Below are 12751 nucleotides of genomic sequence, written 5' to 3' on the forward strand. Positions count from 1 at the left end.
CAAGGATCCAAAACAGCACTAACTTTTCCCAATCTTACAGAAAATCAATTTCAGCGGGACAAACCACAGGTTAGAAGGGATAGCACTCACTACGTAGTTTCTCTCCTCTTTTAACCTCCGTCTGTTTCTTCCATTAAACTGTCGACTGTGGTTGGTGTTGCTGTCTCCTCAGCTTGCTGGGTTGCCCCTCCTTTGCCTTTATTTCACCATGATGGTTTGTTTTTTCCGCATCAGTTTAGGGATCGATTGGCATCCAATCTACAGGCTGGTGGAGGTACTGCGTGTATCTGTACGCTCTGCTGGTTCACTACACACCGGACACAACATGTACAAGAGTCATGAATTATTAAAGGTTTTGACTGCCTTTTATTTAGTTATTCAGACAGATCAACCCAATGCATTGTGGGTCCCATCACAGCATGTACATCAGCAGGTCTCAATCTCCCAGACAGCAAAGGATACCATGTAGAGACAGTGAAACCCAATCCATAGTCTGGGACAGGCATGTCTAAGCTCCATTTCTTGCATTAAAGGGAAGGCTACATTACTGTAGGTGTGCAGAATAGCATCAGAGGGATAAGTCGCAGAAGAGGGAAGCATTCATGTGATTGGGACAGTTCAGCGATTTTACAAAACAACATATTTGTTTCCTTACTTTGAAGTCGTCTAAGGGAACACATATCTTGCTATGTAAAATCTCAGAACTCTCTCTTTAAGCTCATGTGATTGTTATGTTGAGACAGAGAAACTGAGTAAATCACAGCTGGCCAATTAATAGTAGTCATAATTGACATTGGCGCCGTGTCTGTAGGAACCGGGGTCCTGGGGCCCGATGGGGGCGTTCTCGTCATAATGGTGCTGGCGACCTTGGTCTGACGACCGGGCCAGGTCCATCCAGTAGGACAGGTCAGTCTCAAGCCTCTGTGGGAAGGATGTACAACAAGAGATAAAACGTTAACGAAATCAAGCTATAAGACTCGTGAACTTGTTTGAATGAGAGTGAATAGAGACAAGTTGTTAGACGACATAGTGTGTGTATTTGTGTGACAGCTGCAGTTGGAGAAATCCAACTCGAGGACAACTGGAGATACAATGAAATAATATCATAGCAGATGCTTTGATCCAAGGTGACTTGCAGTACATTGAGTGGATATATTTTTGTTGTATAATGTACGACCCCAGCGGGAGGTCAACTTAAAGCAGTGTGAACGCGTCTGAATAGGTGAAGTCTTGGAAGGGACGGTGTGTCAGAGTTCGAGTATGACTGGCGTTAGAGGGCAGCCGTACGTTTGTGCATGTTTTGTCTTGAACAATTAACTGACACGTTTTCTATTAGGCTTCATGTGACGAGAAGGTTTGGACAGGTCCGCCGCTGTTGGACGACGGACGCAGATGTGAGGGAAATATTACGGCCCCTCGTCGACTGATGTCGGAGCTGGGGTGAACTGACACACACACACACACAGGGGACAGCTGCTGAGCCCGGGTAAGAGACATGTGTTACAGATACCGGCATTAATCCAATCACACAGCCTCGCCGGCTGCCATATAAATATCAACACACACCTTATAATAGAGCTGTCTAGACGGCGGAGAGTGGTTGCGTTGTGTTGCTAAGACATTGCTGTAGACGGGAAGTCATGTCTCTCTACAGCCTGTATGAGTCTGAAGCAAACACAAAAGACTGACCTTTTCATATGTTCACCTATCATTCCTGTAAATGCCACCATGGGACTTATACAAGGATGGAGATCTAGTCAGAGGTTCTATAACCATATTAAATGAAAATAATTCAGATTAGATGAATGGTATAAGGAACATAACTAGGAACATAATAGGAATGTGCTGGTACTGTGCTGTACATTCTTCCTGTAAGCCAGTTGTTTGTAATGTTACATGGAATTGTATATTTAAGCAATAAGGCATGAGGTGGTGTGGTATATGGCCAATACACCATGGATAATAGCTGTTCTTGCATTGTGCCTGGATACAGCCCTTAGCCGTGGTATATTGGTCATAAACCACAAACAACCGAGGTGCCTTATTGCTATTATAAACTGATTACCATCATAATTAGAGCAGTAAAAATACATATTTTGTCATACCTGTGGTACACCATCTGAAATAACACGGCTGTTAGCCAATCAGCATTCAGGGCTCAAACCACCCACTTTATAATACATGATAGTATATGATGCAGTTGTAGTTTACCAGATCAGATCACTCTCAGGACTGTAGGAATGCTTTACTGACCAATGGGTAAAGTGTCTGTGTGTGCAGAGTGCAGTGCATTGTGAAGGGTGCAGTGTACCTACCGCCTCGTCATACCCCATGTGCATGAACTGCATGATCCATTGCTGCACATCTGGCCTGCTGCGGTCCCAGATGTTCCTCTTGGGCCTCCGTAGGGAGGTCAGGAACTCTTTGGCCTTGGAGGGGGCCACCGCCACCCCCGCAGGCTTCGTACCTCCGCCCGCTAAGGAAATACAGGTAAGGAGAGGTCAAGGTGTGGCTGTAAAGAAGTCAATAAGCACACCTGTTTACCCACAGCAGGGTCGGAGGCAGGGGGAAGTGTGTAGGGAGCAGGGGAGCTGTCAGTGATTGAGAGACAGAGTGGTTCTGACCAACCAGCAGCAGCCAGGACAGACAGGAGAGGAGCCTAAAGGCTGCATCAGCGACACTATAAATATCAACGGGTGTTTTTAGATTATTAATAAGACTCATGAAGCCATCATCATCTGAGACTGTCACTTATCAGTCCAGGCACTCATCCCACAGAGGACTGCGTGTGTTGCGTGCCATGGAGGTCTGTCTGAACATGACAGGGCTATTCAAAGCTAGACAAGTGTGAAAAGTTTACCGCCTGAGGTGGATTTGTCGATAAAGTCATTTTTATTGAACATTTTATTTAACTAGGCATGTGAAAGGTGAATTGTTTTCCTGACATTAATGATGCAGACATGTGGATGTAGATGTAATGAATACGATTGGAGACAAGCGTGCTGGTTTAAAGCGCAGGGCGCAGCAGGTGTTTGTTAGCAAAGGACCACAGGAGGAGGCAGGTAGCTGGGTCCAGGGACAGGCAGAAGGTCATACACAGGGGGGTCCAAAAAGGTAACAGTACACACAGGGAAAAGGCTAGTAACGTCGTCCGGGAGATCAGGCAAGAGGTTGACGACAGGAAATCTGACAGGCAGAAGTACAGGCAGGGAGGAGGCAAAAAGGCGTTAGTGAGGATGGACAAAAACTATGATACACAGGAGGACTAATATGGAAATAAACAGAGCTCCGAATAGAATGTGTATCAAAACAAACAATACCTCACAATGATGGGGTGCAATGAACTGAACTAAATAGTGTGTGTAAATGACATACAGGTGTGCGAACAGGTGATCAGAATTCAGGTGATTGGGATCTGGAGAGTGAACTGCGTTCAGGGGGATCTGTGTGTTTGAGAGCGCGAGCTGGAAGCAGACGTTACAGTAGCGTGGCTCAGTGTAGTCAGTGTGCGTGTAGCCTCAGCTGTGAGATGTTTCTCATGAGAAACAGCCATAATCCATATTACCATCTCTTTTCTTCAGTAGTCTGTGGAGCTTCTTCTCCCCTGCGCCATCTGTTGGAGACGCACAGACAAAAGAGGTTAAATAAAGACAAATCAGATATAGTCTACTTGATTTTAACATTACATCAGTTTGTATCAACTGTTATATCATTACTATGAAAGACGTACAGTGAGTGAACAACATATTTGTATTAAGTTGCCCTCGGAACAGCCTCAATTCACCGGAGCATTTACTCTACAAGGTGCTTGGCCCATGTTGACTCTTATGCTTTCCACAGTTGGGTCAAGTTGGCTGGATGTTTTTGGGTGGTGGACCATTCTAGATACACACGGGAAACGTTGCAGTTCTTGACACACTGTGCCTGGAACCTACTACCATACCCTGTTCAAAGGCACTTAAATCGTTTTGTCTTGCCCATTCACCCTCTGAATGGCACACACACACAATCCATGTCTCAATTGTCGCAAGGCTTAAAAATCCTTCTTTAACCTGATTTAACAAGTGACATCAATACGGGATTCTAGCTTTCACCTGGATTCACCTGGTCAGTCTACTCCATGTCATAGAAAGAGCAGGTGTTTTGTACTCTCAGTGTGTATCATTGTTATGCCCTATGACAGAGAGAGAGTTCATGTAAGGAGTGTCTAAGAAATCTATTTCTGAAACATTTAAGTGTTACAATTCTCCTATTAAGACGTCAAACCAATGCAGTATACAAAAAACCTAGTATATCCCTCCCTTCATACCCATTCACCATGTCAATACTTGAAAAACACTTGAGGTAATCGAAGTGTTAACCAAAGCAGGGATGGCAGGGGTGCAGGGTTGTGTTCCAAATGAAACAACTGCTAGTATGCTTGCTGTAGTTCCTCAACGGCACAGCTAGGAGCGCAAAAAAAACAACAACATAATTGAAGACTCTTCTTTTAGTCATAAAAGTGCATTGACATTGCTTAGGAACTGTGCACACTTTGGAGAGGTGTGTGACCACTTGGAGACACCAGTTAGTCCTCTCACTCAAACCATTTAAAAATGTTTTTGTTGCACCTACCCCACATTCTCCAGAAATATTATCGTCATGTTACAGAATATAGATTTTGTTTTCAACAAATGTGGCAAAAAGTACAGTAAAATGCACATCAAATCAACAGTGTAATGTTTGGATTCAGTCTTGTGTCAGGTGTGCCCAACTTTGGTCTAATCACTTCCCCACTATCTCCAAAACAGTTCCCTTTCAATTGTTACCATGATTATGCATATGCTTTTCATATTTCTTCTGTAAGAAGCATTTCCATGTAGCCCTATCCATACAGGCCCATTCCCACAAGTGTAAAGGGTAACGAATGTGTTGTATCAATGTGGTTATTTGATTGTAGTCTGGTTTGATGTTAGACGGCCGGTTCGAGAGGTAGAGAGCGGAGACCTTCCTCTAGCTAGCAGACAGTAGACGGTAGGAGGGTGATATTCACGGACAAACAATGTGACACGAGGGTGTGAAATCCTCCCTCCAGGAGCTGTGGTTTGGTTTGACCTCCTTTTGTCCTCCACACACACATACTTCAATCCACCCTCCCTTTTTTTTTTACTCTCCCACCCTCTTGCTATTCTCTTGGTTTTTACCTCTCCTTTTTTTCTCCCTCTCTCTCTCTCTTAACCATTATTCTTTCTCCCGGTGAACTTCAAAAATCAAAGCTTCCGACAGAGCATCCAAGATGGTGGCTACAAGGCGGATAGAATAGCCACTGAACTCTTTCAAAATCAGACGTCACACTGTCCTCGAGAAGAATGAAAAAAAATCCAGTCTCTGCTGATCTCAGGAATTAAAGAATAAAAAATAAAAAAGAGAGATGGGAAAATGTATCGAGACAGGCGTGCTGGCACCCTTTTCCAAATCTCTGTTCTCTGTAACAGTTTTGTCACGTGGCAACATACTATGACATTTGAATGCATCAACCTGCAAATGTACAGTATAAATGTGATGGGTCAGTGAGGACACTCAATCACAAATGTACAATATGGATGTGAGTGAAGGAAGGGTTTTTACCTGAGTGAGCGCAGTAGGAGAGGAAGGCCGTTAGCAGTAGAACCTGCAGACAGAGGTTGTGGAAAGCCATGGTCTCCGTCTCTGTCCCAGACGTCTCTCTGAGTCTCGGGAAGCAGTGGGTAGAGGAAGCAGGAGGAGAATCAGGAGCAGTGGAAGCAGGAGTCTCCCCACAGGCCCAGAGAACAAACATTCCTTCCTAGAGGAAAACCTGCTTGTGCCGGTTCAGGAATGTCATAAAAGGAAGACCCAGCCAAACAGAAGCACTCGGTCATTCTCTCTCTCGTTTAATGTGTGGGTGATATGTTTGTTGGATGGCTAACACTTTCTTTGGATAGTCCATCTGTAGATGCTCTACAGACAATCTACAAGCTATCAGTAACACTTCAACTAACCATAACCTTATTATGTCAAACAACTGTCAAGCCTGACCGATGATGTCATAGAAACACTGAAAACAGAAACCTGTCCTCAAAGACAACACAGAAAACCTCCATATCATATTTCCTCCACACAGTCAGCAGTAAATTATCATTTTCCTGTGTGCGTTTTTTCCGACCAAGTAGTAACTTAACAAATAGCATCATGATGCTGTAATCAACAAATCTGCTCAAGGAAGTTTTCCCCTGGGGCGTGTTTCCATACAGAAAGAGCTAAATATCTCAAGGGAAGGACAGATGTTTCTGAACATGAAAAAACACATCCCCACAGAGAGAAAAAAAAAACATTTGAATTTAAAAAAAATCCTTACTTTTATTTGAAGTTTGTCAGAGCCCCAATATCATGGAAACTAGTCCTCTCTACACAGGGGGCAGTAGATTTGATATGAAAGTATCCCAATTCTGCACGTAGTAACCAAAAATGTGTTAAACAAATCGAAATATTATATATTTGAGATTATTCACAGTAGCCACCCTTTGCACACTCTTGGAATTCTCTCTACCAGCTTCATGAGGTAGTCAATGTGTTTCAATTAACAGGTGTACCTTGTTTAAAGTTAATTTGTGGAATTTCTTTCCTTTTTAATGCGTTTGAGCCAAATCAGTTGTGTTGTGACAAAGTAGGGGTGGTATACAGAAGATAGCCCTATTTGGTTAAAAAAAAGTCCATATTATGGCAAGAACATCTCAAATAAGCAAAGAGAAACGACAATCCTTCATTACTTTAAGACATGAAGGGTAGTCAATGTGGAAAATGTCAAGTACTTTGAAAGTTTCTTCAAGTGCAATCGCAAAAGTGCTATGATGAAATTGGCTGTCATGAGGACCACCACAGGAAATAAAGACCCAGAACTACCTCTGCTGCAGAGGATAAGTTCATTAGTTACCAGCCTCAGATCGCAGCCCAAATAAATGCTTCAGTGTTCAAGTAACAGACCAGTGGCGACCCGTCATTCAGGGCCCCACATTTTTAGGCTTGCCTGTTTTGCTTGTTAATTTGACATTAATACGTGTCACATATCCGTTTGCAAACAATATTTAAAAAAAACAATTTCATTTTGTTAATAAAATCATACAAACATGGTCTCTTTTTTTGCTTTCTTGAGTAAGGCAGCTCCAAAATGCAGGTGTTTCAGCCTAGCTCAGTGCTTTCTGTGGTGGTGGGGCAAGAGAGCAGAAAATACAGAGCGTTGCGCCTGATTGGCTCAGTTTTCTGTCATGATTGGCTCAGTTTTCTGTCACTCATGGGACAGTATGTCACCCCCAAGTCTAAGGTTAGAGCTCGAAAATGTTTGCCCCTTGGGTTCTGCCATAGAGTTATATTAGAAGTGCCCATCCAAGAAGGCTTAAGGTCATTGACCACAGATAGAATTACATCAGATCATGTTATTTATTTATTTTTTATTTTTTTTATTTCACCTTTATTTAACCAGGTAGGCTAGTTGAGAACAAGTTCTCATTTGCAACTGCGACCTGGCCAAGATAAAGCATAGCAGTGTGAACAGACAACACAGAGTTACACATGGAGTAAACAATTAACAAGTCAATAACACAGTAGAAAAAAAAAATGGGCAGTCTATATACAATGTGTGCAAAAGGCATGAGGAGGTAGGCGAATAATACAATTTTGCAGATTAACACTGGGGTGATAAATGATCAGATGGTCATGTACAGGTAGAGATATTGGTGTGCAAAAGAGCAGAAAAGTAAATAAATAAATAAAAAAACAGTATAAAAACAGTATGGGAATGAGGTAGGTGAAAATGGGTGGGCTATTTACCAATAGATTATGTACAGCTGCAGCGATCGGTTAGCTGCTCAGATAGCTGATGTTTGAAGTTGGTGAGGGAGATAAACGTCTCCAACTTCAGCGATTTTTGCAGTTCGTTCCAGTCACAGGCAGCAGAGTACTGGAACGAAAGGCGGCCAAATGAGGTGTTGGCTTTAGGGATGATCAGTGAGATACACCTGCTGGAGCGTGTGCTATGGATGGGTGTTGCCATCGTGACCAGTGAACTGTGATAAGGCGGAGCTTTACCTAGCATGGACTTGTAGATGACCTGGAGCCAGTGGGTCTGGCGACGAATATGTAGCGAGGGCCAGCCGACTAGAGCATACAAGTCGCAGTGGTGGGTGGTATAAGGTGCTTTGGTGACAAAACGGATGGCACTATGATAGACTGCATCCAGTTTGCTGAGTAGAGTGTTGGAAGCCATTTTGTAGATGACATCGCCGAAATCGAGGATCGGTAGGATAGTCAGTTTTACTAGGGTAAGCTTGGCGGCGTGAGTGAAGGAGGCTTTGTTGCGGAATAGAAAGCCGACTCTTGATTTGATTTTCGATTGGAGATGTTTGATGTGAGTCTGGAAGGAGAGTTTGCAGTCTAGCCAGACACCTGGGTACTTATAGATGTCCACATATTCAAGGTCGGAACCATCCAGGGTGGTGATGCTAGTCGGGCATGCGGGTGCAGGCAGCGATCGGTTGAAAAGCATGCCTTTGGTTTTACTCGCGTTTAAGAGCAGTTGGAGGCCACGGAAGGAGTGCTGTATGGCATTGAAGCTCGTTTGGAGGTTAGATAGCACAGTGTCCAATGACGGGCCGAAAGTATATAGAATGGTGTCGTCTGCGTAGAGGTGGATCAGGGAATCGCCCGCAGCAAGAGCAACATCATTGATATATACAGAGAAAAGAGTCGGCCCGAGAATTGAACCCTGTGGCACCCCCATAGAGACTGCCAGAGGACCGGACAGCATGCCCTCCGATTTGACACACTGAACTCTGTCTGCAAAGTAATTGGTGAACCAGGCAAGGCAGTCATCCGAGAAACCGAGGCTATTGAGTCTGCCGATAAGAATATGGTGATTGACAGAGTCGAAAGCCTTGGCGAGGTCGATGAAGACGGCTGCACAGTACTGTCTTTTATCGATGGCGGTTATGATATCGTTTAGTACCTTGAGTGTGGCTGAGGTGCACCCGTGACCGGCTCGGAAACCAGATTGCACAGCGGAGAAGGTACGGTGGGATTCGAGATGGTCAGTGACCTGTTTGTTGACTTGGCTTTCGAAGACCTTAGATAGGCAGGGCAGGATGGATATAGGTCTATAGCAGTTTGGGTCCAGGGTGTCTCCCCCTTTGAAGAGGGGATGACTGCGGCAGCTTTCCAATCCTTGGGGATCTCAGACGATATGAAAGAGAGGTTGAACAGGCTGGTAATAGGGGTTGCGACAATGGCGGCAGATAGTTTCAGAAATAGAGGGTACAGATTGTCAAGCCCAGCTGATTTGTACGGGTCTAGGTTTTGCAGCTCTTTCAGAACATCTGCTATCTGGATTTGGGTAAAGGAGAACCTGGAGAGGCTTGGGCGAGGAGCTGCGGGGCGGAGCTGTTGGCCGAGGTTGGAGTAGCCAGGCGGAAGGCATGGCCAGCCGTTGAGAAGTGCTTATTGAAGCTTTCGATAATCGTGGATTTATCGGTGGAGACCGTGTTACCTAGCCTCAGTGCAGTGGGCAGCTGGGAGGTGGTGCTCTTGTTCTCCATGGACTTCACAGTGTCCCAGAACTTTTTGGAGTTGGAGCTACAGGATGCAAACTTCTGCCTGAAGAAGCTGGCCTTAGCTTTCCTGACTGACTGCGTGTATTGGTTCCTGACTTCCCTGAACAGTTGCATATCACGGGGGCTATTCGATGCTATTGCAGTCCGCCACAGGATGTTTTTGTGCTGGTCGAGGGCAGTCAGGTCTGGAGTGAACCAAGGGCTGTACCTGTTCTTGGTTCTGCATTTTTTGAACGGAGCATGCTTATCTAAAATGGTGAGGAAGTTACTTTTAAAGAATGACCAGGCATCCTCAACTGACGGGATGAGGTCAATGTCCTTCCAGGATACCCGGGCCAGGTCGATTAGAAAGGCCTGCTCACAGAAGTGTTTTAGGGAGCGTTTGACAGTGATGAGGGGTGGTCGTTTGACTGCGGCTCCGTGGCGGATACAGGCAATGAGGCAGTGATCGCTGAGATCCTGGTTGAAGACAGCGGAGGTGTATTTGGAGGGCCAGTTGGTCAGGATGACGTCTATGAGGGTGCCCTTGTTTACAGAGTTAGGGTTGTACCTGGTGGGTTCCTTGATGATTTGAGTGAGATTGAGGGCATCTAGCTTACATTGTAGGACTGCCGGGGTGTTAAGCATATCCCAGTTTAGGTCACCTAACAGAACAAACTCTGAAGCTAGATGAGGGGCGATCAATTCACAAATGGTGTCCAGGGCACAGCTGGGAGCTGAGGGTGGCCGGTAGCAGGCGGCAACAGTGAGAGACTTATTTCTGGAGAGGGTAATTTTCAAAATTAGTAGTTCGAACTGTTTGGGTATGGACCTGGAAAGTATGACATTACTTTGCAGGCTATCTCTGCAGTAGACTGCAACTCCGCCCCCTTTGGTAGTTCTATCTTGACGGAAGATGTTATAGTTGGGTATGGAAATCTCTGAATTTTTGGTGGCCTTCCTGAGCCAGGATTCAGACACGGCAAGGACATCAGGGTTAGCAGAGTGTGCTAAAGCAGTGAGTAAAACAAACTTAGGGAGGAGGCTTCTGATGTTGACATGCATAAAACCAAGGCTTTTTCGATCACAGAAGTCAACAAATGAGGGTACCTGGGGACATGCAGGGCCTGGGTTTACCTCCACATCACCCGCGGAACAGAGAAGGAGTAGTATGAGGGTGCGGCTAAAGGCTATCAAAACTGGTCGCCTAGAGCGTTGGGGGCAGAGGATAAGAGGAGCAGGTTTCTGGGCATGGTAGAATATATTCAGGGCATAATGCGCAGACAGGGGTATGGTGGGGTGCGGGTACAGCGGAGGTAAGCCCAGGCACTGAGTGATGATGAGACAGGTTGTATCTCTGGACATGCTGGTTGTAATGGGTGAGGTCACTGCATGTGTGGGAGGTGGGACAAAGGAGGTAACAGGGGTATGCAGAGTGGGTCTAGGGGCTCCATTGTGAACTAAAACAATTATAACTAACCTGAACAACAGTATACAAGGCATATTGACATCTGAGAGAGACATACAGCGAGGCATACAGTAATCACAGGTGTTGAATTTGGAAAGCTAGCTAAAAACAGTAGGCGAGGCTAATCCGCTAGCACAACAAACAGCAGGTAAAATGGTGTTGACTAGGCAACGGGGCCGACAGGTAAGACAAACAAGCAGAAAGGAGTACCGTGATTAATGGACAGTCCAGCGTGCGTCAGCTATGTAGCCAAGAGATCAGTGTCCAGGGGGCAGCGGTGGATGGGCAGGGGGGCTGGGCTGGCGAGTGTTATCCAGGTTTTTATTTTTTTTAAACTAACAATGACTAACTAGCTTGTAGCTATCTACAGTAGCTTTGATTGGACTGATCATGTCAACATCTTACTTTCAAAGTCTTAGCTAGCCGTCATCATCATAAATCAAGTCGACAATCTACTAGCAAATCCTTTTTAATCCTTGTCATGTGAAGAGAAATCATGAATAGAAATTATAGATAAAACGCATCGGTGTTCATCTGCCATTGGACATAAAGATTACACAAGCTAACTGCAAGCAGTGCAAAGCAATCAGTAACAGTAGCCTGCTATTCAATGGAGTGACTGTGTGTTTTTTCCTGAGTTCCCACCAGAGAATGCCAGACTTTGATGACAAAACCGCCGCTCCACCTTCCTGTTTAAGTGAGCACATCACAAGCCAAGGAGTGAGTCGAAAAATGTATGCTGCATAAATGATGTACGGTAGCTAAGAAAGTAATACTAAGTGTATGTTGTGTAGTAAGCTGTTAGTAGCCAATGTGCCTCACCCTAATAATTTGGTCTATTTTCACCTCTCAATTTCGCCTAACATTACTGTTCTGACTCATGTAGCCTATAACCTGTTTTTGAGAAATGCCATCATCTAATATCGTAAGAGATTTTAATGTCTGCTTATATGCTCCCCTTATCTGACTTGGTGTACAGGGAAAATACTGTAAGAGTGGCCCATGTTCTGCATTCTGTCGCTGTACATTTCAAAAGTGCTGAACCTATACTGTAGTTATATTGCCTAAGTCCGTCGTCGCTCGCTCATTAATGTCTTAATCGAAATTACAGAATGCCTCTTATCCGCTCATTGTTCCCTTATGCCATTGTTTGTACGTCTCAATTGTCAGTAGAAACCACATTTGTTTAAACAAGTCAGCCATATCAGCTATGTTTTTTTAAAGGCAGTAAACGAGGCTGATTTAACCGTTTCGCTGCCAGACAAGGCTCCGCTGATAGCCAGGTGTAGCAGTGGTAAGGATTCACTCAGTGGTGCTGGAAGGAAAGGCCTGCTGTTGGCACAGCTTTAACAGTTTGTGGGCACCGCTTGTCGCTTATAAAGTGCAATTCATGTATTGTTTAGAGTTGTATTGTTTAGTGTTGTGTTGTGTAGTGTCTTTGCTGGCGTGCATCAAACAAATGTACATGCTAAAATCACCACTGTAACAGACATCTCAACATCAACTGTTCAGAGGAGACTGTGTGAACCAGGCCTTCATGGTCGAATTGCTGCAAAGAAACCACTACTAAAGGACACCAATAAGAAGAAGAGACTTGCTTGGGCCAAGAAACACAAGCAATGGACATTAGACCGGTGGAAATCTGTCCTTTGGTCTGATGAGTCCAAATTTGAGATTTTTGGCTTCAATCGCCCTGTGTTTGTGA

At 44.7% G+C, this 12751-nt stretch overlaps 1 protein-coding gene across 1 annotated transcript; it reads right to left on the reverse strand.

The window, feature by feature from the left end:
• Positions 1-257: 257 nt before the first annotated feature.
• LOC115145143 (augurin-A-like) lies at positions 258-5841 on the reverse strand. The gene is made up of 4 exons (XM_029686452.1): positions 5608-5841; positions 3566-3613; positions 2316-2476; positions 258-921 (listed from the first exon to the last, which is right to left on the reverse strand). The coding sequence occupies exons 1-4, from the start codon at positions 5795-5797 to the stop codon at positions 772-774; spliced, it is 549 nt and encodes a 182-aa protein (XP_029542312.1). The 5' UTR covers positions 5798-5841; the 3' UTR covers positions 258-771.
• Positions 5842-12751: the final 6910 nt, after the last annotated feature.

This window comes from Oncorhynchus nerka, linkage group LG2 (assembly GCF_034236695.1).
Source record: "Oncorhynchus nerka isolate Pitt River linkage group LG2, Oner_Uvic_2.0, whole genome shotgun sequence".
Taxonomy (NCBI): domain Eukaryota; kingdom Metazoa; phylum Chordata; class Actinopteri; order Salmoniformes; family Salmonidae; genus Oncorhynchus; species Oncorhynchus nerka.

Bases quoted from the DNA above. Each gene is read 5' to 3' on its own strand.
- LOC115145143 (XM_029686452.1), bottom strand. From the start codon at position 5,797: ATGTTTGTTCTCTGGGCCTGTGGGGAGACTCCTGCTTCCACTGCTCCT. The intron at 2,477-3,565 runs GTAATATGGATT...GTATTTCCTTAG, and splicing joins ACTACTGAAGAAAAGAGATG to CGGGCGGAGGTACGAAGCCT. The intron at 922-2,315 runs GTAGGTACACTG...TCCTTCCCACAG, and splicing joins ACATGGGGTATGACGAGGCG to AGGCTTGAGACTGACCTGTC.